Source organism: Pocillopora damicornis, chromosome 9 (genome assembly GCF_964200805.1).
Source record: "Pocillopora damicornis chromosome 9, jaPocDami1.2, whole genome shotgun sequence".
Taxonomy (NCBI): domain Eukaryota; kingdom Metazoa; phylum Cnidaria; class Anthozoa; order Scleractinia; family Pocilloporidae; genus Pocillopora; species Pocillopora damicornis.
In genome coordinates this window covers 9,563,138-9,588,358 of record NC_142678.1, presented here as the reverse complement: position 1 = coordinate 9,588,358, position 25,221 = coordinate 9,563,138, and the positions used below count along the sequence as shown (strand labels likewise).

Sequence of the window (25,221 nt, the reverse complement as noted above, 5' to 3'; positions counted from 1 at the left end):
GAAGGTGCAGAGCACACTTCTGGGGCTCTTTAGGTGGTGCCTTAACATTTAGGAGGTTAATTCCATTATGCCACTGAAAAAAATATCAAAATTAACATTTCATTTCTTGAACTGCCAATCTTTGTGTGCACCTTAAGTTAAATACCGGTTGTATTTGTCGACATAGTCTGTGCATTAATGTACAGCTATATAGGTATGGCTCCAACTAAAATGATGACATAATCTTGTGACTTACACAGTTTCCCCTTTTTTTTCATCAAATGCAGGGAATATTTGAAAATCGGTAAATATAAGGATCTACATAATTATAGTCATTTATGGTTTAAATCAAAATCAAAAGAGGTTTCCCATCATTATAATTATATCATTTGTCCATAACCACCCCATGTATGGAAGAACAATAAAAATTCTAGACCTGTGGGGTTGGGAGTCTGAAAAGAAAGGAAAGCAAAGTACACAAATTAATTATTTTTGTCAGACACAAAGCATCTCTTGGCTGACCTGTTTTAATGGTGCATTGGTCACCATGGGCGGTAAACTATAATTTTCATAGAGGTGGGTATGGATATTTTGGCAGAAAACCAATTAAATAATTTAACATTCTCTTACAATTTCTCGCTTACTGACAGCTGTAGGAGTCAAAGTCTTGTTCTCATGAGGTTTTGAACCAGATGGAGTCTACAAAAGAAGTGAACAAACAGCTAACTAAACTGCAATTAAAAATTTTAACAGTGATTTGATACTGATGGTCATCGGAGGATGTAAGTTACAGAATCTGTTCAAACTAAATTTGTTGCTTCAAAGGTGCTTCCCCAAGCTATGCTGGGTAATCCTACACAAAACTTGAGTTGCTGTTTTCAAACTTTTAATCTTATTTTAACTAGTGGTAACAGGCCCTATTAAGTATGTGTAGTGTCTGTGGAGTCACTTGATCATTAGGCTGGGGTCAAATGCCACACTTCCCATGAGCCGAATCGAATGCTAATGAGGGAGAACAGAGGGTTTTGCTCATTTGAATTTGATTCAGCTCATGTGAAGTATGGCATTTGACCCGGGCCTAAGGGCCTTTAATATTGTCCATGAGAATTGCATATTCGCTGTAAACTAAGAAGGCAATATTAAGTGATATGTAGTGAACTAGTACACTGTTTGGGGAACATGTCCCAGCTGTCACGGTGTGAGTTCTTTTTTTACATGCTCCAGTGATGCTTTGATTTGTTGTACTTCCCGCTCCAGATTAAGTAGTCTTTTCTCCATTTGACCAGTAGTTATGGTGGCTGTAGGGGCAGGTATGTTGGAGACACAGGATGAAATGACTAAATTAAGTTTCCTTAAAGGTAACTTAAAGGTTAACATTAGAAGTATTTAAGACATCTTTAGGTGACATACGAAAGTTCTGAAATGAATCTTTAATTGAACTTTGAACAGAGTGGCTGCAAGTATATGTAATAAACTCAACAATTAGTTTGAACTTAACCTCTCAGATGAATTACGCTGATTAAATTGCCAAATCAGTTCATTCTTATTTGAACCCTTTACTCATCTTTAAGCCTCTGGAAATTGCAGTCTTAGTTCACACTTCTCTTAAAAGTTTGGCTTTAGAGACTCTTGGTTATCAATCACCCTCAAAATGTAAATTGTTTGGCTTCCATACAAGAATTGAAGGGGTGGCCAGGTTTATGGATATGACCTGTGTCTATTTCCCAGAGCAACTTTTCTTTGAATGTAACTGTTTACATCATGTACTTGCCTTCTTCCCAAGGTTTAAGATTATTTTTCAACTTTTTCCTGTTCAGCTCTTATTGATTCGTCATCACTTTGACTGCTGTTGTCAACAAAGTCTTCTTCAATTAGTCTCTTAAATCGGTTCTTGGGTTGATGATCAGCTTGATCCATTGTAGCTGCACAATCCACTGCTCTATTTTCTGTTAGCCCTCTGCCTTTAAACTGTTTTTGTTCCCCTTTATTTGGTAGTAAAAAGTTTTCAATGAGTTTTTTTTTATTTAACATTACTGAATTAAGGGCAGCTCAAAATGTCATTTTTCTAGTTATCACTCTCTTCTTGAAATGTATTTGATGTGTAACAAGCACTTCTTCGTGTTCCACTTACGTGACAAGCATGAGTGCACATAATGTGCAGACCACAATGCAAGTCATCCCTACAAAAACTGATAAAATTTTCATATGATTTCACCAAAGTTTTCCTTACACGAAATAGTACATTTCTTTTGTTTTATCTAATCAAGAGCGATGATGACAACAAGAAAAACGTGAAGTATTCAGTATAAGAATTATAAGAACTTAAATAGCATCTGAACCTCACCTGCAGTCAGATGCCCTCTTCCGCTTTGACCCGCTTGTGTGTATTGTAATTGGATAACTTTTTCCATCTCCTCTTGGGACCCTTGTGGAGAAAGTTAATAGAATTTGAGTATTCATTAAAAATGCTTAAGCCCGCAGTGCAAATGTACACTTTTTTTGCATTGCCTGGAACTATTGTATTAGCATTCATGAGATTCTGTGTATGTTGTGCCTGTAGCGCTTTCATGAAGTAAAGAACCTTATAATAATGATTATTATACATGGAGCTCGCTATCTCTTTTCTGATTGGCCGAAAGCTTACAGTGAGTTTCGAAATAGCGCCTGTGACGTCATAACTGCAGATTATACAGTAATCATTATGACCGCGGTGCATGATTTCTAAGTTTTGGCTTCCGATGACAACCCTACCTCGACCTCGATTATTCTGGATATCACAAAAACCTCATCCAATCATTGCTTATAATCTGCTCCTTCACCTCGATTATTCTGGATATCACAAAAACCTCATCCAATAATTGCTTATAATCCGCTCCTTCACCATTGCCGCAATTGTTTTTTCTTTCTGTGTTTCACTCGCCGGTATAGCATCTGGCGTAGGGTAGGTCCTCAATATCTAGCAATTCACTTCACAAATAATTAATAAACCACAAAAGCTAAATATTAGTTATTGGCTAACCTTACAAGCTAAAAGAGAATTTGAGTAGATCGGGGTACTTACCCATATTCACCAAATGGCCCATGAAAACCTTCTCAGGTTAATTAAGGCCTGGGTCAAAAATGATTTTCGCCTCCAGTGCCCCCCAGCAAGGTTCGGGGAATTCGCGTGGACTGCGCGAGTAACCATAGTTACTTGGAATCAAGATCGCGTAGTCTGTGAACGGCATCCGCCATTTTGAAGTGTCAGCTTTGCATTGGTTTTTCCCATCTTCGCTGGTGAATCCGACAATCTAGAGGAAGACATCAAAAGAAGGTAATAACATTTTCTTTGCTATCTTCATTTCCTCAAAAAATGGCATGATAACGCTATCTTAAAGCCAAAGAGAACCCTTTTGAACCTATGAAGACTTCTAAACACCGCTCTCAACATGTTCATTGATTTCACTGCAAATACAATGCAATGGTTTTTGAGTTTTGACCGGTAATAATTGCATTAATCATTGTCAATGATGGACTTGTAATTGATATATGTGTCTATTTGAATGTAAATATTCTACCCACTACACCAGTGGAGTATCTTTTAATTCAAATGCATCACAAAAGTTCTGATACATGGTTGGAGAGGTTTCATTAAGATTTTGAGGTGATGGGAAATGTACAAGGAAGCAGGCAAAATATGTTTTGATTCTGATTTATGTCAGTCACAACATGCAGGAAAAATTATGTTCCCAGCCAGGCAATTTGCTCAGTGTCAGGCCCGTGAAATCCCTGCTTAAGCTTATAGTATTCAGTGAGATATTATGGAAGCCAGTGTTGCCATAATGCCTGTTGTTGTTGGTCTTCTTACAGGGCTGGCATCCAAACATTCTTGAGCCATGGAAACCAAACGTGGAATGTTTTGCTTAACACCTACTTTGAACAGAATTTTACCAAGGGAAAAAATATCACTGGCTTCATTAATTTTTTGCATGAGGAAAGGAGCTGTCACAGCTTTTCCAAAATCGATGATGTAGTCATGTTTGTTACTCACAAGAAAATTATTAGCCTTCAAATCACAGTGAAGAAAGCCTTTTGTGTGAATATGTGAAAGGGCTTCTGTCAAATCATGTGAAATAATTAACCAGTCATTTGTTATGAGTGAGCTTTGCACATTCTGTATTGTTGCACTGTTTTTCTGACAAGACAACAGTTTGCTTATTGTTACAGATGTATTGTCTTCCCCTTTAAACTCCATTATTAAGGAAATGGGCTGCTTTTGAAGCTGCACACCTATTATGGTTGGGATATTTTTATGTGCGAGTGCCTGCATAATGTGAGCCTCCTTCATTATCTCTGTGGTGTCCTGCATCAGAGACTGTCTTTCCACAACTTTTATATCAAAATCGTGTGTACTGTTTCAGAAGGCATCGACCATAGGATCCTTCTTCCAGTATTATATTCTCTCCATTGGTTGGAAGAAGTTCAGTATGATTGATTAAGTTTACAGTGGATTATTTGGTACTTGCATTCCTTTTAAAAAACTGGAAAATGAAGGCAAATATATTATAGAGAGTGTGCTTAAATAAATGCTAGATTGCAACACAAGTAAAGGTGAAGATTGTTGATCTCATTGTTTGGCATGCAAATTACTGCAAAGTAACTAGAAACATTACTCCTCCTCCAGATGGACTAGACATTAGCATTGGATTTTATTTTTTTCTTGGTGTGCTCTCCCTCGACGCTGCCGCTTTTTCTCAATTGCATCTTTCTTTTTTGGTTTCACTTTACTTTGTGTCACCCCACTTTCAATAAGGGCCTCTTTTAAAAGTTTGGTAATTGTGAAGAAGAGCTCCCCAAAAAACCTGTCGGCCGACTGTCGCTCAACTGTCGGCCGACAGGTTACCGACATTCTACCGACAGCTAACCAACAGGTTACCGACAGGTTAAGAAAAAAGAAAAATTGTGTTAAAAACGAACAGTTAACGTGACATAACAATCCGTAATGGTGATGTATGACTCGACAGACTTCACCTACTTATACATGTAAGCACTACCAAAACATTCCTTCTCCAGACTACCTTTATCTGGACAATTAGACTAAACAATCAGAAAAAGGTATCAGACGGCAAAGTTGAAAGTATGTAAAGAAACGTTTCTTCCGAAATGTTGTTATCAGATGCGTATAGGATATATCACTTTCGTAATTTACAACACACCAGACAATCTAAGAATCGCATTGGAAGATAATTTAATCGAAAAACTCGGCCAAAAACTCTGATAACTATAAGCTACGTATCAATACAAACACTTTCGTTCAAATCGCCCAACAATGCAACGCTGCCTCTTATGGTATGTTATGTAGGTTGCAGGTTTGGGATGAATTGCTATTTCCAATTTCAAGTTTAATAAATGATACAACTGTGAATCTTTTTACTCGTTATGTTAAGTAATAAATTACTATACGCAACAATTCGATAATTAGACTTGGATGCGTGATGCGATAATTGATTTAGGCGCGCGCCGCTAAAATCACGATTCTACGAGTGAAGTATCTTGTATATTTCACCACTCACAAAACGGCTCCTTTAGGAGCCACCAAATCTTGAAAGTCAATTGTCAACGTATTACACGTGTTGGATGTTGTATCAAGCGAAAACCGAGAGAAAACATTAAGGTTTGTGTTAACGTTTCACGGACAAGCTACCGACAAGCTACCGACAGGTTATCGACACATTACCAACAGTCGGCCGACTGTCGGCCGACTGTCGGTCCACTGTCGGCCGACAGGTAGCCTATATTTCGGGCAAAACCTGTCGGCCGTCTGTCGGCCGACAAACGGCCGACAGTCGGCCGACAGACGACCAACTGTCGGCCGACAGTTGACCGACAGTCGGCCGACAGGTTTTTTGGGGAGCTCTTCTTCACAATTACCAAAAGTTTTCGGGTTTTGAAAGTTTCTCCACTAGGGAAAAAATTATGGATGGCATAATAGTGCACTTGACAACCTCCACAATTTGACAGTGTGTGCTGTTTCTTCTGCGCTGTATTAAGAGCTTTCCAGTTTACCATTGAAAACGTGTCTTGGTACTGGGCCCTGGCTTTTGAGTTCATCTTTCGGAAAGAGCTGTAAATTGCTTTGGATTTCTTGACGTAGGTGGAACGTTCGACTGCAAAGACTTCCTGTCTGTCACCCTCGAACGCTGCAATATAATTCTTCCACTTTTCACTAGGGTTAGTTTCAACCGAAGCACTTCCAACCTTACGAAAGCTCTTCTTTACAGCAACTCTTGCAAATCCACAATTAAAAATGACAGACATTTTCGTTTTACACGAATACACTTAGCTCGTTATCGAGTAGTACCGTTGTTAGGGAACAAAACCTTGAAGAGTTTCAAGGAATCAGTGTGATAACTTTCAAGTTTTGCGCCAAAATTGTAATTCAGTCTCGTTATATGATACTACTTGGGATAAAATTACAAACATTCTTTATTCTTACCGCCCAAATTTGCAATTGTGTTTTATTAGAACTGTCAAAGGCGATCTAACCCTGGATTTACAAAGATGTAATCGACCTCAGAAAACGAGAAAAAGAAATAAATATAATCAAAAGTATATATAGTTTGCCTGTATTACTTCTGAGATTGCTCCAATTAGTATTTGGTAGTGTATCAGCCGTTAAATTATTGCTTCTGAACACTCGCGTGACTCGTGTGTCAAAATGGCGGACACTAAGTTGAATTACGTGACTGCGAGTTTTCAAAATTCCCACCTCTTAGACAGTTTTAATTTGTCTTTTTTCCAAATAAATAGGAACCTGTGGGATTACTTTCGTTGATAGCGGTTGGAACCAGGTAAAGGCTAAGATGTTTTTGGGCGAAAACCATGATAGAGGAAGCAGCTTCGCAGAGACAAAACTTGATTTAATCTGCCTAGCACATCTCTCTTTTTTTTTGGCAGCCATTCCAAGTGGGAAAACAATGAAAAACGTCTCAAATATTCATAGTGATAACTGCATTTTGATTTGCCTTATGTTTAGTGGTGGGAATTTGCTCAAGAAAGCAACCGACGAATTTGGCGCCTAAATTAACTGTTTTTGGCTGTTGAGAGTATCATTACGCTGTCACAATTCAGTCCGAGAGAAATGGTAGTGATACACATTTCTGCCAAGTATGAGAAACATCCCTCGCAAAATAGCTAAGTTATTCTCAATTTTGTGAAAATATGGGTTAAAGACAGTGTGACCCAGGCCTTAATTAACCTGAGTTGGCGCCATTCTTTATTTTAAGCTTGGCGCCTAGTTTTAATTCCTCATCTTGGCAGGAGATTAATTTTCTTTCAACTAATGAATAAGTATTGTCATCGAAAGAAAACAGAAAATAGTCTCTATCCTGGCCTTTGTTTTCTGTTAAACAAGAAGCAGTGTAGTTAAAGGATGAGCTCCCAAGAAAATGAAAGTCACCTAACCTAATGCAATGGTGTTTGAGGAATGAACATACCATGAATGAAAATGAGAGGGAATTTTTTAAGGTTTTTGAACCTCAAAAGTATGCAGCACAAGATAGTCTTGCGTTTATTGCTAAATGCTTCTGCGTTTCAAATTTGATTGGTGCTTTTTGATCAAATTAATTAAGATGTACACGGAATTTTCTTACCTTTTTGTGTCTTCCTGATTAAAGTCCTGCACGTCATGGTGAAGAAAAAGTGCCCAGCGTCAGAAAAAAAGCAACAACAAGAAAACTCTTGGGCCACAAGGCTGGGATTTTTTTTTCAAGTTTTCAAGTTTATTATTAAGTTTGCAGGAAAATCTTTGTACAATAATCACCTCCTGCAATAGCGAGCTAATCTAGGCAGGCGGTGTTAAGGACATACAACACGAATTACAAAAACATGAATTATGAGAATTACTCGATTTTGCATACATTATTTGACAAAAGAGGGAAAAGGTGATAAAAAGTAAATTAATATATTATGTTTGAATTATAATTAAGATGCCTTTTTTATTTCAGAAATAAGAGTGCTAGTGTCAGCATAACTATCCAGACTTCCTAGAGTTGCAAATAGTAATGCTTGAATTTTCTTTTTGAATATGTGCTTCGGCAGACTTTGATAGCTTTCGGGAATACTGTTCCAAATTTTTGCCCCAACGATAGAAAAAGAGTTTTTATGATGATTAAGCCTAGAATTGTTAATATAGTAGTTACCAGAAAATGCTGATCGGGTATTATACTGATATATGTCTTGTGTAGAAATAAAGAGATTGCAGATATTTTTAGGTGCAGAGTTAGTGGTTATATCAAGCATTGAGATTGATGAAAGTTTGAAGTAGAGCATTGTTATTGGCAGGATGTTAGATTGGGCTAAATAGGGAATCGCATGCGTTCTGAAAGGCAGAAAGTAGATCAAGCGAACAGCTCTCTTTTGGAGTATAAGAATTTTTTCTAAATAAGATTTGGAGGCTTGGCCCCAGGCAATGAGGCCGTAAGATATATAGGGAGAATTTAAAGAATTATAAGTACTTAGAAGTGTTTTTAAGGGGACAAAGTGTCTTAGTCTCCAAATAATTCCAATATTTCTGCTGATTTTTAAAGCAATATAATTAATGTGATGTTTCCAAGATAAATGTTGGTCAATTATTACCCCTAGGTATTTAACATGATCCTTACGTTCAAGATCAAAAAACGTTTTAGTGCGGCTATCGTAGGCCTTAATGCGGATGTTAAAATTAATGCGTTTTTTGATATGGATGAAAAATTATATAGTTTGTTTTCTTAATATTTAACGAGAGTTTATTAGCGATTAACCAGCCGACAACCTTAAATAGTTCACAGTTGATGATAGTTTTGAGAGATTTTAGGTTTTTATCAGCATATAAAAGGTTAGTGTCATCAGCAAAGAGATAAAAGGTTAGTTTGTCAGAGGCCATGTAAATGTCATTTACATAAATAAGAAACAGTAGGGGACCAAGTGCACTCCCCTGAGGAATGCCGCAAAGGGTATTTTCCTTTCTAGATATGTGGGGACCAACTTGCATGGTTTGGATTCTATTTGACAGATAGGAGGAGAACCAATCGTTTACCATACCACGAATGCCGTAGTGGGATAATTTATGAAGGAGGATAGAGTGATTGACAGTATCAAATGCTTTTTGAAGGTCAATAAATACACCACAGGAGAACATTCCCTTGTCCATGTTTGATTGAATTTTGTTAACAATATCAAGGATTGCATGCTCGGTTGAGACTCATAGAATAGGTTATGTTTGCTAAGAAAGGACTTTAGGCGGTTGTACATAATTTTCTCGAAGAGTCTATTAAAGACCGAGAGAAGTGATATTGGATGATAGTTCCCTGGTTCAGCTTCATCCCCATCCTTAAATATTGGAATGATCTTGGCATGCTTAAGTTTGGAGGGGAAAATACCCCTTTGAACCGAGTTATTTATAAGAGTTGCCAGAGGGGCTGATATAATATGACATGAACATTTAAGTAATCGAGTTGGACACGAGTTTAGTCCATGGGACTTGTTTGTTGGCGTAAGCATTATTTCAAGCTCGATTTCAGAAGAAAGAACAGAGTCAAACACAAAAGAGCAGGAAGGAACATTTAATGGGAGGTAATCACGAAAAGTAATCTATTTCATAACACTCTATTCATGCTCAGTTGAAATAAGATATGGGAAATAATATTGCACAGCGGTCTAAGCCAAGCTGGAATTTGGTCTGGGTGGGTGGGTGGGCCGTTCCTTCCTTAACTGCTCTGCTGGCTGAGACTAAGCACGAAAGGAGTGTTATTCTGCTTCGACTCAATATTTTTACCCTTAGAACACCCTTGTGCACATGTCTGCGTGCATTGAATCGCAAGGGATGTGTTAATTTAATGTATTTCAGTTTCGCATATCATTAGGAGTGTTATGAATAGTAATCTATTTCATAACACTCTATTCATGCTCAGTTGAAATAAGATATGGGAAATAATATTGCACAGCGCCACTCACGCCATACTGTTCATCTTTAATTTCATGACAAGCTCTTTTCCCTTTACTTCTTACTTACAACACCATCAATCTTATCCATGAATACCCCAAAACCTTCCCAAACCCTACAATTCCCAAACCTACCCAAAACTAAAAGAAAAGACAGTATGTTGGTAGATCACAAAAACGTCTAGTACATAGATAGTCTTACTTATTAGTCTGATAAAGGTCTCTTCGGTGGGCTAACAGATGGAAAAGCACAAAGGAAGCGCTTCAGTTCATTCATGTCCGTCCATGTATTATTAACATTCATCACTTCGCTGGAGGCTAGTTTAGCAGAAGCCTCAGAAGGGTTCAGCACTTTCGCTAGCTGTAGGTAATGCAACACAGTGTGACTACGGTTCCAGCCAACATGATCCATTATTTCTGTTAATTCTGCCCCTGACAGCGCTAAGGTTATGGCACACCCTGATATAAACCCATGCAATGTTTTTCCGTCATTCTCGCCCATTTCATTTAAATATAATTTAAGTCGGGCCTCCGCAGTAGCTGAAGTAAGGGGGGCATCTAATATTCCACCATCAGGTGTTGTTGGGCGGAATAAGTAACCGCGGGTAAGGTCAACCTGCATTCCCCGAGCAATATCAACATAGTGTTCAATACCTCTAATGGGACAAATAACGGATTGTGGATTTCTTCTAATTCCAAAAACATTTTGGTCACCATCCCTTAGGGTCTTCCCCCACACGTGATTGAATAAAAACCCATCATCATTGGGAAAGCGCAAAATTTCAACTACCTTAACTTGGCCCAGGTCACCGGGGCGATCACCACTAAAGCGGTTTTGAAGTGGGCCTGGTCCCGAGCGATAATGAAACATTGTAACAGCTTATTAGTGGATTGTGCCAGGCGCCTTTCCAAGAAAAGGGAAAGCTGGGTAAGTTTGTCAACAAAGAAAGGCGTCACCTGCTTAGGGGTTACCTTTGCCCTTAATTGCTCCACAGTCACCACATGAAGATATTCCTTTACGGACTTATCTGCTGCGGGATTGCCTAGTCCCAGCCTTTTATCCCACTCACCATCCCTCCCAATGGCATGAAAAACAGATCTTAGCTTTCCAATATATGAATCCACGGTTTTATAAGATAATCGGAGAGGACAACCACAAGTTTGTTTACCCCGTTGCCCAACAAATTTACAACCATTATGGTGGATCTGCGTTTGACCATCCTTATCCTTACAAGTGAGAAAACAGCATATATCCCGGGGAGAGACAGTAGCTAAAGACACTTGTCCTGGTAGGGCTGATAAAAAGGCTTCTAATTCCTTCTGTAGAGAATCCTTTTGTCTCGAGTAACTGGTGGCCTGATCAAAGTTCAATAATTGTTGCAACCGTTTATCTATAGAATCAAGATCAAGTTTTCTTGAATTCCCCGCACCCAAAAAACTGACAACCAGAAATGCGGTGCGGGATAAGCAGACAATTCTTAGCCCATTTATTGAACTAACCAACTAATCACAAGACAAAAACAACTGTTTACACTGTTTAGACACCAAAAAATTAAACAAACTCTATACGTTCGACGCGGCCAAAGTAAATTGAATAAACAAAACCACTTATAATGACTGTCAATCATCAGGAAAGCACAACTAAAAATCGTTACGAGGAAATGGATTACAGGATTCCAACCAAAAAATAAAAAAGAACAAAATTTAACTGTCCGCTTGTAAAAATCCACAATGAAACTTGTTTACTGTTCAGCGAATATATACTTGCTAGTTTACATATCACACTTCTTTCCCATAATCTCACGCCGGCACTTAAAACACACTGCCGACAAATGCACTCGTGCTCGGGAATTCAAGAAACCATTTATCTTTTGTTTCATTACGCTTCGCTACATTCAGGCAAAGATAAATGAACAATTCTTGAATTCCCCGCACCCAAAAAACTGACAACCAGAAATGCGGTGCGGGATAAGCAGACAATTCACAATCAGTGGCAAAAGCATATAAGGATACAATATAAGGCAATGTTCATTAAGCAAACATATTTACAGTATAATAGACAGCTAATCGCTTGGATACCATAAGGGTACTGTCCAAAAATTGTTAAGCATATCTACCTGCGGCAAGGATTCTGTGTCATCGAGCAACGTTAGGCCATCAGAATTAATTGGGCAAATGTAAATCCCTCCATACTGCAACAAACAACACAACTCGCGCAATGTTTATCAAGCTAATCACATACTGAAAATTAAAGAGCCAAATGTCTAGACACCACAAGGGTATTTTCCAAAGATTCATCGACATAACCGTCTGCGGCTTGGATACTGCACCAACCACCATGTCTACGCCATACTCTCCCAGAACTCCGCTGCATGCTGCTTGGGAAGCACCACCTGAACGAAGGCTATGTAAACCAAATTCGTTCGAGTCCAAACCAAGTTCGGAAATCATTTGACGAAACTGTTCCCGTGCCCGAGAATATGACAGAGCAGCTTGTCGCAGCTTGTACCCGGCACCCAATTTCTGGCAGAGACAAAATAAAGACTGAGATGGTTGATGCTCTCTGCGCTCAAGGAATAACTCTAACAGTTTCACTGGACAAGAGCTGGAAGGTAAACGAGCAACCACAGATCCCTGACGGAATTGATCGTTCTTACGCCTGCCCAGGAAAATAGACATGTGGGTGGCGCAAAACCTTAAGTCACAGGCACGTAAGTCACGCAGCTCTGACCAACGTAGGAAAACACAAAAACCAAGCACAACCAGCGACACCATTTGTAGGTTCAGTAGAGAAGCACGAGGGTGACCATAGGAACGAATCAGCGCCCTGACGTGATGAGATTCAATAGGCTGCTTTTTCCTAGATGGACCAGCCAGGAGGCGTTTAAAGCCAGCCAAGGTCTGAGAAACGAGCGGATCGTCAACAGGATTAGGACATCCAAGTTTCTTATGTAGCCATGCAATGCCATAAGCTGCTCCAAGGATTGACGAGCGAGATAAGCCTCGGTCTGAAAGACTTGTTAAGTAGAGAGCAACTGCGGTTGGGTTAGACTGTAAAGGAGGAAACGAGTAACACTTGCACCAGTCAATCCATTGATTGGCTGCCCCTGCATACGAAGACACGGTTGAAACGGCACAGTCATTAAGAATGACAGTCTTTAACAGTTCTACAAGCCTCTGAATCTCCGCATTGCTCCGTTGGTAAGGCGACAAGCCTAAAGTGAAAATCAACAATGTCCAAAACATGGCATTTTAAAGACAGGAACAGCATCCAATCGCTACAGAACACTAAACGCGCAAGAAACACATCGTCTGCAACGAGAAACTGCCCACATGGCAAGTAAACACAGCACCAGCACACACTCCAGCACAAGGAGGCTTGGCCCACTCGGCGTCAACTGGTAAGCAAATCCACACAAAGGATAGAGGAGTCCACTTGACTCTAAAAACGAACACACTACTGTGTCGGCAGTGCCCTCTCAGCTTGCTTCAGCTGCACAACTCGTGCGTACTAGTACAGTTCCAAGTCCACTGACTTGCACAGAGCAAAGGCCCACACCTAGGCCAAAGAGGCTCAGATAGAACAAAAACAAATAATTAGGATGAACAACTCGTTCAAGGTACTCATCTAATACCCGAAAAAACGTTCTACAGCAAAGCTAAGGAAACACAATTCTCAAAGCAAATACTCTACACGAGGGAATACCATGCCCGAAAAGATCCGCGGCTGCGGAACCAGGGAGAAAAGTAGATTCATGTAAAGGAATCTCCTGCCAGTCAAGAACAAAAGGGTGGAAAACCCCGGGGCTTGGAGACACCAACGGCCACCAATGAGCAGACTGCCAAAAGGGGATAATGAGAGTGGACAGGGTTGAGCATCCAATCATCGGTGTCAACAACTTTCAACCAATAATCAGCTTTGAAATTAAAGTAGCGAGGTATCCACTCTGCAGAAAAGCGAATACCGGCTTCATGGCACAAACTGTAAATGGCAACGGCTTCTTTTTGCAAATGAGGCTTACTACTGCCGACGGACAAAATACTGCAGACGCTCTGATTGTCAGATCTATGCTTGCACTCCTTACCCGCCAAAAGACCGGAAAACGACTGAAGAACAAATCTAATTGCACGAATCTCGCGGAAAGAAGAGCTGCATAGGGCCTCGGAACCCAACCAGTTCCCTCTAGCGATGTGCGTACCGAATTGAACAATAAATCCCGCCCAACCCACATTGCTGGCATCTGAATAAGACAAAAGCTCTATCTTCGGGGAGGGCCTCCAGATTGGTTTGCCGCACAAACGAAAGAAATTATCTCTCCAAAAATAAAGTTCCTCTACAGCTTCACGCGTTAAAGCCACCTTGCAGCTAAGGCAATGAACGCTATTAAGGACTGCGTACAAGGCTCGGGTGCGCAAACGCACAATTGGACCTAAAGCGAGCTCCATGGAAATAAGGGTACCCGTAATACGAGACACATCCCTAGCCGTGGGTGAAACATCGTCAAGAAGCAGTGAAATCAGATTAAACAGGTGATCAATCTTGCCTGGTGGGATACTAAATTCTCCTTTGGTAAGGTCCAAAATAAAGCCTAAGTGCTCCCCTTTTTGGCGCGGTTCAAAATTGCTCTTCTCCTCATTCACTAGCAGGCCAAGGCGATAAAGATCGCCTCGCACAAGTTGCGCTTCCTGAGAACACGAATCTTTACTTGAATCGGTGCCGATACCGTCGTCCAAATAGACAGAAATCCTAATGCCTTGTGACCGCCAGTGTGAAACAACTGGTCTTAACAATTTGGTGAAAACGTAAGGAGACGTACTTAAACCAAAAGCCAAATACTTCCAATGCTCTTGAAAAATGTCAACATGATGGTAGCCATTACGAAGATCGAAAGTAAAAAACCAATCACCTGGCTGAAGAATTTCCGCCACGACTCGAAGGTCTTCGAACTTAAACTTACGCTTGGCTAGGTGCTTGTTAAGAAAGCGAAGGTCGAGAATCAATCGACGTTTGCCATTCTTTTTAGGAACTACACCTAAGGGACTGCAAACATGAACTTGGTCACGCTTGACTTCCACCGCACTACCCGCCAACAACAATAGCTCGATAGCTTCACAAACAAAAGCTCTATTATCAACAGCGCTTTTATGATTACTAAATAAATACCTCAATGGAATGGAAACAAATGGTAACTTATAACCGCTTTCAATAACACTAAGAACAAAAGAAGAGGCCCCAATAGAACGCCAAACATGCAAAAACTTGCGCAAGCGGCCTCGAATCCAAAATACTGAGGAAACGCCCGCGTCAAGTTCAGCCTCGCCGCGATCCGAAAATTCGTCAAAATCAGAGTCAGCTAGTCACTTAGCGGAAGAGGACACTTTACAATCCTTGATAAAATGGCCCGCTTTGCCACAACCAAAGCAGCGATAAACAGAAGCTTTTTTCTCCGGTAGAGGATTAACCAAAAGCTGACCGACATCTGGGCGGAAATCCACGATTCTATGTGATGGGCCAAAGTTAGCACTGGGGCCGCTTTTGGAAGACGTAGACTGAGACTTAAAACGAGTTCCCATTTTGCTTCTCAGACTATTTTTTCGATTTCGTTTCTCCCGAGACCTCTCTGCTTCCTTGCGCGCGACACGAAGTTTCTTTTCCTCTTCGTCATTTTTAGTGAGGGGGTCCGCCTCAAAATATTCTACCACGTCCCAGCCATCCCGGTCAGCAATAGAAATAAGCTTATTTCTGTTATCAAGGAGTGACATACCTTCGTTGGCAATCTTAGTGATGGCGTCATCCGCCCCAGCCCTCTCTAAAATCTGGTTGAACTTATCCTTGACGTCAGAGTTGAACTTGAACTGTTTCTTGTTACTCTTATATTTGAACTCGGGCTCCTCCTCCACAGACTTGCGTTTTAATGAGTCGAGCTGTTCTCTGACAACCTTGACCTCTTGCGTTTTCGTCTCCAAGGCCTTTAAGATTTCCTTCGCCCACGTTGGGGGCTCAGGGCTGTGAGAAGCTGAGCGGCTTCTACGGTGCGAACGCTCGCGGACACTCCTTTGCGAAGGCGAAGCACTACGACCAGAACTGCTAGAAGCTGCAACATGTGAGCGAGAACTACGATGGCCTGAACTTCGAAGTTCTCTTGACCCGGACGGCCGGACAACAGGGACTTCAACGTCCGGGTTGACTCTCGAAGCATGAGAACGAACTGAAGCAGGGCGACCACGACGGCCCCGCACCATATGGACGAGATAGGAAGAACGAACTAAGAATTTAACTGTCCGCTTGTAAAAATCCACAATGAAACTTGTTTACTGTTCAGCGAATATATACTTGCTAGTTTACATATCACACTTCTTTCCCATAATCTCACGCCGGCACTTAAAACACACTGCCGACAAATGCACTCGTGCTCGGGAATTCAAGAAACCATTTATCTTTTGTTTCATTACGCTTCGCTGCATTCAGGCAAAGATAAATGAACAATTAATGTGTCACTCTTCTTTACTAAGGAAAAAATCTTTCTCTTGTAGCCACAGTGCTGGCAAAACCTGAAGTCACTATCATTGGCACGGCTACAAACAGGACAGCGAACAGATGGTACGAATAGTTTTGCCACCAAAGGGAGTTCCTAAACAACGGAAAATATAAAAGAAAGGTTTTAGTGGTACACTCGAGAGAAAGGATTCCTACAAAAATCAATCTAAGTTAAATAAAATATGCCTAAAAAATAACCGAGAACACCCAAAGGTCTCCCGGGATTCCGCCTGGGCATAGGATCCAACCCTGATTCGAAGGTACAAGAAGTACATGGTCATCCCCTGTAGAAGCCATTTTTACTGCTTTGTTTGCATGACCATGTAATAAAGGCCACCAATATTTTTAAGGGTAACTGTCCAGGACCGTGATTGTGTATGCTTGTTTCATTCTCCGTAGATAGCGTAGGACTGGACCGACCAAGACCGGAGGTGGAAAAACATATGGGCATTGCATGAGAGACCCAAAAGCTGTTAGATCCTGAGCAAAGAAGATAACACCCGCAGACCCTGGAGAAGAGACCGGAGTGAAGTGAGGCAGACTATTTCCAGACAAGTCCTTCTGTACGTTGGAATCTAACGACATCAGGTCAAACGTGTGCCCCGTAGAGCCTCCAAACTCTCGCTGAACTTTTTGCCACATACTACCTGTAAGGCAGTAATCCGAAGAGGATCTGTGTTGAGAGGGACCATCTGCTGGATTATCCGCAGATCGGACATAAAAAGGACGCAACAGGACATTCAGGGCAACAGTGGATGAGAATAACACCTTCATAGCATTATTTAGCTGAGCACTCCTTCCACCCTGGTCGGTCCATGCGTGAATAACGGCTTGATTATCAACCTGCACATCAACATGCGCATTACGAACTTCATCCGAGCACGATAATAACATCTTATTGATCGCCATGGCTTCCTTTCTTGCAATGTCCCATGTGTACTCTTCCCGTGACTAATAATCAAAAGTCTGACGGTGATTTGGAAAAATAATCGTAGCCCCCCATCCCGAAGAGGATGCGTCCGTTGCCACAGAGACTTGAATATGGCGTTCGTCGCGCCATGGTATTGGGTCATCCCAGTTTTCAAGGAACAGCCAATGAGCGGTTTCTTCTCGCAGAGCACCTCGTAACAAAATCAGCTTCTGGGAACGTAGGCCCTTAGAGATCGCTGCATTCATTTCTCTTGTAAAGAGCTTTGCCGCCGGCACCGCTCTAGCGAAGGAAACACATTTCCCCACAAGGCGTTGCAACGTTTTAACGGAGACATAAGATAACCCAAGTATCTCATGAATAAGGGCAATGAATTTCTCTTTCTTCTCTGGAATCAAATGAAACATTTCTCTTGAAGAGTCTGCCATGAATCCAAGTTACGTGACAATCTTTGCTGGGATCAGAATAGATTTCGAAAGACCAAGGAAATAACCCAGTCTGATTAAATAATAGGCAATCAGGAAAATGGCAGACTTAGCAGCGGCAGAATTGCGTTCATCTGCTGTGGCCAAGGCACCGTATTCTCCTTTTTCAAATGAGACCTGAAGCTGGCCATTGTGACGATTGTCAATGTAAAGAAGGCATGGAATGCCAATTGAACAGAAAAAACCAGTTGCAAAGAGACCTGTTGTGTGGTAGATAAAAGGGGAAACCTTCCAGCCAATAGGCAAGGTATTGTATGTAAAAAACCAACCACCCCATTGTATACCAAAGAAAGGACGGCTACTCTCTGTAAGCAAAATGTGATCATACCCAGACTTATCATCTAACACAGTCTGAAAAGAGTCTTTTGTTACATAACGAGGCAAATCATTAAGGGTATCCAGAGAGAAAGGATTGTCCTTCATCCAGAAATTCAAATAGCGCGCGTCATGGCAGAGGCGGGGCTTTGACGGCTCAACAGTCAGAGGTAGTACAATATAGGGCGGTGTCACCTTCCCAACTCTCCCCACCAAAGATATCGCCCCAGTCCCCAGACGATCGATCAAAGTTTCCTGAACAAAGCGAACAAAAGGCTTGCATGACATGTTGTTTCTAAACAGCCTGTGGGGTGGGCGGTCAGAATCATACTGTTAGCCTTTAAACGAGCCCCTGAAATGTTGGAAGTACGGAAAAATAGAAACTTTATTTTTGATCCAATCCAAGACATCGGTTTGAGCCGCCATTTTAGGGCATCATTCCGCGACTTTCTCCCAAAACAAGTAGTGAGCGTGAAGCTCTCCAGCTCTAAAATTACTGGGGTCTTGGAAGGACAACTCATTTACATCCCTTATAATCTCGCCTTGCTCCACACGCGTGACCTTTTGCATTAGTTCACGTGCCGTCATCTCGCCGCTGACCGCTATGGAGTTCCCCATTGAGTCTACCCATTGAATTGCATTCACCCCAAGCTGTCAATGAGTGATAGTGTTATCGAAGTTCTTGTCATATTCCCAAGCCCATGAAATGATTTCCTAGGGAAAAACATCAAGAGAAAAGGGTATTATTCCCACGGGTAAAACCCCAAAGTAGTCAGCAGAGAGATGACAGCTCTGACCCAGTAATCCTGGGAGGGTAACTAGAAACCCTGTTTTCAAAGCTATCAAAACTCTAAGACTATCGAGTTTATTACAAATTAAGAGAAAACACTCACATAGGACATGACTGAATTGAAGATACGTTTATTACCCAAACAGAAAACCTAAATCAGCTTAACATGTGTTGTCTGCGAAAAGTTCACACTTTATTTTGGGCCTGACGCTGGAGACATGCCATTCTTCTGCAGCCCCATGTTCTCAGAAAGATCCCTTTTTCTTGCCTCACAGAATCGTTTAATATGGCCAAGTCTTCCACAGTAGAAACACGACATAGGCCTTCCCGGGTTTCTCGGGAAATCTCTGACATTTCTCTCCCGACCTTCCCTGTAATAGAGAGACACAGCTGCGGTCCCAGCCCGGTCCCTCGAACGATAGTGTTTCTCTACCTTCGCCACACAATCAAAGATCTTTTCATGATCTTTATCGCCCAAAAGGCGCAGGACGAGACTTCTAAATTGATCCCGAGGCACATCGAGCTTTCCACGGACTGTTTGGTAAACCAAACGATAGAAATTCTGACGGTCATGCTTGTTATCTTGAGCCGTAAGTTGAAGCGATTCTAGCATCTCCAAAGCTTCGTATTTATTGAAATCTGGTAGGGGACGAGATGCGTAGGCCATAATCTTCATTAAGGAGTTCTCCACAGATGATCTAGTCATTGTCTCAACTGTCTGGTTCAACTTCAGGACTTCAGCTTGTAACTTCTAAAAAGGAGAAAAATTCCCAATCAACAAACACGCCATGACTAGTCAAGCTAATAACAATCACAAATTCACCTCATAACGGCGAATTTAAGATATACTCCCTGACGGAGCATAGCTAATGAGTCTTTGCCCTTGTAACAATACATGGCGTATCTATATCTTTCAACAAATATACCTGGCGGGTTCTCGTTTCGTGCCTAGACACAGCGTATAAATCCCGATGAGAAAACTCACCCCTGGGACTACACCTGGCGTATAAACCCTGGTGAGAAACCTCACCCTGTAATTACAGCCGGCGTATAAATTGAGCTAAACATAAGCTATCCATAAAAGGAATTGTATGTGGTCTCATTCTGTCGCGTTTGATGATATTTGATTTGTAAATAACTGTACTATCATCATCGAATGCATCAAGTTCTATTTGGCTTAGTCTTGGCAACTCTTACTCTCAACAATAACAGGGTTTAAGTTAAGCATAGATCATCTTTCATTGTAAGACAATGCTTCAATTTGTTCATCTGTTAAAATTAGGCCTTGTGTTCTGGCAATAACTTGAAACAATTCTGGCCATATAAGGTCAGCACAAGACAAAGTCATAAACCAGGTGGGAATACTAAGCTCTTTTACCATGGAAACAACTTTGTACTTAAACTTTTGCCAGTAGGGTGGTGTCCCTGGGATTTGTCCTAGGAATAATTAAGCCTGGTTTTGACATACAAGATTTTTTAAAGACTTGAATTACATCTTTTATGTGATGCAGTGAGATGCTGCCCATAAACGTTTGAGAGAGCTATGTTAATACTATCTGATACTTTTTCCCGTTCAACTATGAACAGTGCAAAAAAAACAAATATTCAGGATACATTGCAAACCTTTCACGAGTTTGGGTTTTGGTCGAGGGTCGAGGGTACAAAGTCGAGAGTCGAGGGTCGAGGGTAACATGTCGAGGGTTCTTAAAAATGAAAATAAAATCATAAAAATAAAAAAATAAATAAATAAAAACCACACAGCAAAACAGCTTTATCAGTCTAGACAATATAGTCTAGACGCATTGACGTGTCTTATCTATACTTCATAGTGTTGATTTGCAACAAACAGCAGTCTTTGTGCCTACGTAAATAATGGTGCTACTTTTAGCCAGACATCCTGTCAGACATGGCCGGGCTTACACGTCAATAACTAGAAAACTAATTTGAGGGACCAAATGTTCAACGAGGTAACTAGAGCAGCTTATTTTAAAACCGTGTACATTATTAATTTCTCCAAAACAAGCCTTAAAATCTTAGTAGTACATAACGATTTCGCGGAAGAGGGCATATACGTCGCACTTTAGGTGAAAACTGATTTATTCATCAAGGATTTATACGAATAGCGTATTTAACCATCACTTGGCTTCAAAATGTAATTTACAGAAAGCTATACACAGATCCGGGGGGAGGGCACTTGGGTATTTTTTGGGTGGGTATGTGCCGCCCGGGACTCCAAATTGGCACCCTGCTCTAAAAAAGAGATTGCCCTAAAATTGATACTCCGTTCTGGAATTCGCCCTAAAACTAACACCCCGTTCTAGAAATTCCTAGCAGCTCTATTGTTGGTGGCCCTTTGCAGTTTATAGTTTCAGTTCTTTAGACTCTGTTCTAGAAAGTTTGAAAGCAATATGTCCTTGAATAATTTCAAATGGCTGCTTATAACACTGGAGCTTCCTTGCGTTCGAAATATCATACCCCGTTCTAGAAAACGCCTCTGAAATGGATACCCCGTTCTAAATCAGTGGGTTCAAAATCACAACCCCGTTGGACGGCACATACCCGTATAGGCAATGTATGGGAGTACCCCCCCGGGACACATACAGATGTGTAAATCGTGAGTAGTCATTACAGCTCTTGATAGAAACTTAATTTTATTTTAAACCAACAACAACATGTTTTCTTGTCCCACTTATCCAGTTTTTTCCTGTTTTGTTATATCCTGTGAATCGTGTCCCCCAGGATAATTTTTAAAAAATGAAAAAAAATGATCGCTTAATACTAACATTAGTATTGATCATAATTCACCCCGTAATAAAAAAATGTTACTTAAACGTGACGTGACTGGCTTGTCACGCAATCATTCCTCCGAAAGAGTGTCTACCAACAGAAAGGTCAAAACACCGAAGAGAAAATGAGGTAAACTATTTTAATGTTACATTAAATTAAAAAGAATCTAATACGTAAGAATAAAGTTTGATAAGAATCTAATCTAATAAGTTCTCTTCCTATGTAAACTTGACCTGTGAATAAAGAATTTTTTCGCTTGATGTGAGATATGCTGGGGTGATAGTAAGTGCTTTCTTGTTTCGTTGATCTTTAAAGTGAAATTCGCAGGACTTAATACGTGACACAGCCTCCTCACCAAACACTGTGATTAGTGCCGCAAAGTTGGCCCCCGCCATGTCGGTGCACCAGCCAAGGGGATTAAATTTATACTCTTTATGACCGGAAACTTTTTGTAGAACTTCATTAAAGAGTGTCTAAAAGAGTTCGATGTTGGTTGTGTCCTCTTTTTCAGCATCCATTACAGCAAGAGGAACTTGTTTTTGTAATAAGCCGTAATATACACTTGCTGTGAGAGTGACAAAACCTCGACAGCGTTTTCTTTTGCCATCAAAAAACAAAACTTTTCCTTCATGAAGTGATTGCCATCTTTATCCATGTTGATGGCCATTTTAGCTTTTTGAGTCCCCATTTTAAAAACAAAGGAAGGTCTGTCCGGGTTTCCTCTTCGGTCGTTGATTTTGTATATATAATAATTGTCCTTCTTATCACAGTACTGTTTGAATGTCACAACAGCTTCAAAGTCATGACCGAAAAGCTCGTTATCTCGCTTTATTTGCTTCTTTTCATTTGCTAGCCATTGTCGATCTAGGGTAGCCTCCACCTCCTCTACTGTTGCCCAGTCTGCTTTCTCGCGAAAAGCAGACATTATACATGCTGACTGAATTTCCGAGGGCTATATCTTGGGCTTGTCTTTAATAAGTTGTCTAACCTGATCCTTGTTTTTTCTTAAGGGCTTAATTACAGGACACGTATGATTGCCGCAGTAAAATATTTTGGTGAACGAGGGGCCATAGCTTATGTAATGTCGTGCTAGGCATTCAACATATTCAGATTGCTGATTGCAAGCACTGTATATTACGCCACCGTCTTTCATGTTCTTAAACTGTGTTGTATTTACAACACTGAACTCCTCCATGAAAGGACATTGTGCATTGCAACATTGCTAGATCCTTTGCAGTCCGCATACCTGACACGACGGTGGCCTTTCCATTTGGTTGGGCAATTCTTTTTCCAGTTTCTCCCGTCTTTAAAAATATTTTTGCCTTCATTTTTAAGAGATTCTGATGGTATCTTTAACACTCTCAGTCCGTCAACTCCCTCAGGTAAATGTTTCACCGAATCTGCTTTTATTCTAGACCACATTTCCTCTGTAATTTTTCTCTGTTTCTGCTTCGTTTCAAAAACTGAGTCTAGTAAATCGTCGTCATCGCCTTAACTGTGACTGTCGATTTCAGCGTGCCTCTCACTGTTGTCGTCACTGCTGTTTGAGCCCTCCTCTTTTTCGTTGTTCTCATTTCCAGCCCTAGATTTGTTCTCCGTCGGCTTTTGCAGGTCAGCGGTATCAAAATTCTTGCTGGAATTAATAAAGAAATTCGTGCTGGTTAGTGCGTCCGGGATGTCTGGAGAGTAGGGCTAATGTTAGTGCTCCTGGGGAAGAAGGGGACAGAATGTTGACCAAAAACCGGCTATCTTATTCTTACTGCTGTGCCTCCCTCTCCCCCCACCCCCACCCCCGCGGGGGCGAGGCGCTTCCCAGTAATGGGCTACAAGGGGTGTGCCACTGGATGGGGTCGCATTTTTACAACTGGACTGACAACAACGGGGTCCCCTTTTCAAGCACTTTTAATAGAGTTCCTAGAATGGAGTTGCACTCCCGGGGGGGGGGGGGGTACTCCCTCATGAAAATGACGAGGATACTCGTCGGAAACTTTCGAAAACACCCCTAAAAGTTACCAGAATCTCATTTTGTGGGCGCGGCTTCGAATTCATTTACACCCCTTAGAGGTATCAGTTCTAGAATAACAGATTAGTTGCCGATAATATGACCGTTTTCAAGCCAAAAATTGAGAAGTAAACGTCATCTTTGTAACAAATGCAGCTATGGCTTTCATTATTTTATCCGATAATGACCTTACAGACCCCTAAGAGGTACTGCGACAACCCTAGCAGGGGTCATTTTAGGTTTTAGCACCCTAAGCGGTACCAATTCACAAATTTCATCCCCCAAAAAGGTACGACAAGCACCCCCGTCACTTTTTTAGGGGAGTACCCCCCCCCGTCGCACTTTTTCAGGACTTTAAGATTATGAACATCATTTACCCAAAAGTGACTTAGATGGGGTCTATAATTGGCCACACACAAAAAAAGAAAAGAAAGAAAACACAAATAAACTATAATGTTCTAAGTAAAAGCCAAACCAAATTAACGGGCAATATTGCAAAATTACAAAATGTTTTGTTGTACCATACCTTGTCTTGTTGAGATCCGATTTCGGCAATTTCTTTTCCGGACTCTTCACTGGAGAATCACTGATCACAACAACTTCAGGTCTGTCAGGTAATTCTTCGTCGGAAGAGCGGATGATCATCAGTTCAACTTCATCCTACATAAATAAAATGTAATCAATGGCTATTCAAAGTTTATTTAACCAATAACACTTGAATTTTACAACATATGCAGTTAGCTACCTTTGACTTGCCTTTGGGCTTTGGATATCATCAGCCGATTTTGGCTGTTCTTTATATGTCGAAGAAGCTTTGAGCGATTATGGCAACTGACTGTGCAATAATCACATTTGTAATTCTGCGAGAGAAAGAATACGTTTAACCCTGGCTAGAGTAGCCAAGACAATGTCATCAAATGTGAATGTTTTATCGTAGTAGCCGGCTAGTTTTCAAAAAGAATGCAGCAAAATGCTGCAACGGCCATTAAATTTTCGATTTCTCACCGTTTCATTGCTCATAAAATGCGTTCATTTTCTACAGACAGTTTGGCTGAAAAGCTTTTCCTCCGGCAGAGTAGAATGAAGATGGTTTAAAAAATTGAATCATAAGAAATACCTTGTGAAAAATGGTCCCCTTTTTTGAAACCGTGGCCTCTTCAGAAGAATTCCAATCGTCATCTAAATCGATAACCTTCCCCTTCACAACACTGACCCCAGGACAGTAGGCTTCTCCTTCTTCCCCCTGCGGTACAGGAATGGCATCGCATCTCTGACACGAACAATTTAAGTAACAGTTTAGGTAGACTACAATATAGTTTTTGCAAAATTCTGTTTGCCGAAGCTCGGAAAGTATTACTCAACATCATATTGAAAGGAAAAACCTCATTAGCATTTACTTTCTACACACTTTTACATACGCTACTATAGGCATTTATA

At 40.9% G+C, this 25,221-nt stretch overlaps 1 protein-coding gene and 3 pseudogenes across 2 annotated transcripts; all 4 read right to left on the bottom strand.

The window, feature by feature from the left end:
• Positions 1-3,062, bottom strand: part of LOC149040022 (uncharacterized) — a 4,456-nt pseudogene extending 1,394 nt beyond the window's left edge.
• Positions 3,063-17,842: 14,780 nt separating this feature from the next.
• On the bottom strand, positions 17,843-18,823 carry LOC149040021 (uncharacterized; annotated as a pseudogene).
• Positions 18,824-19,103: 280 nt separating this feature from the next.
• On the bottom strand, positions 19,104-20,018 carry LOC149040020 (uncharacterized). Its single transcript, XM_089181717.1, has 2 exons — positions 19,819-20,018; positions 19,104-19,746 (listed from the first exon to the last, which is right to left on the bottom strand). The coding sequence occupies exon 2, from the start codon at positions 19,699-19,701 to the stop codon at positions 19,189-19,191; it is 513 nt and encodes a 170-aa protein (XP_089037843.1). The 5' UTR covers positions 19,702-19,746; positions 19,819-20,018; the 3' UTR covers positions 19,104-19,188.
• A 655-nt stretch (positions 20,019-20,673) lies between these two features.
• On the bottom strand, positions 20,674-24,530 carry LOC149040019 (uncharacterized; annotated as a pseudogene). Its single transcript, XR_016179532.1, has 2 exons — positions 24,311-24,530; positions 20,674-23,415 (listed from the first exon to the last, which is right to left on the bottom strand). The product of XR_016179532.1 is annotated as an uncharacterized LOC149040019 (transcript).
• Positions 24,531-25,221: the final 691 nt, after the last annotated feature.

Bases quoted from the DNA above. Each gene is read 5' to 3' on its own strand.
- LOC149040020 (XM_089181717.1), bottom strand. From the start codon at position 19,701: ATGACTAGATCATCTGTGGAGAACTCCTTAATGAAGATTATGGCCTAC.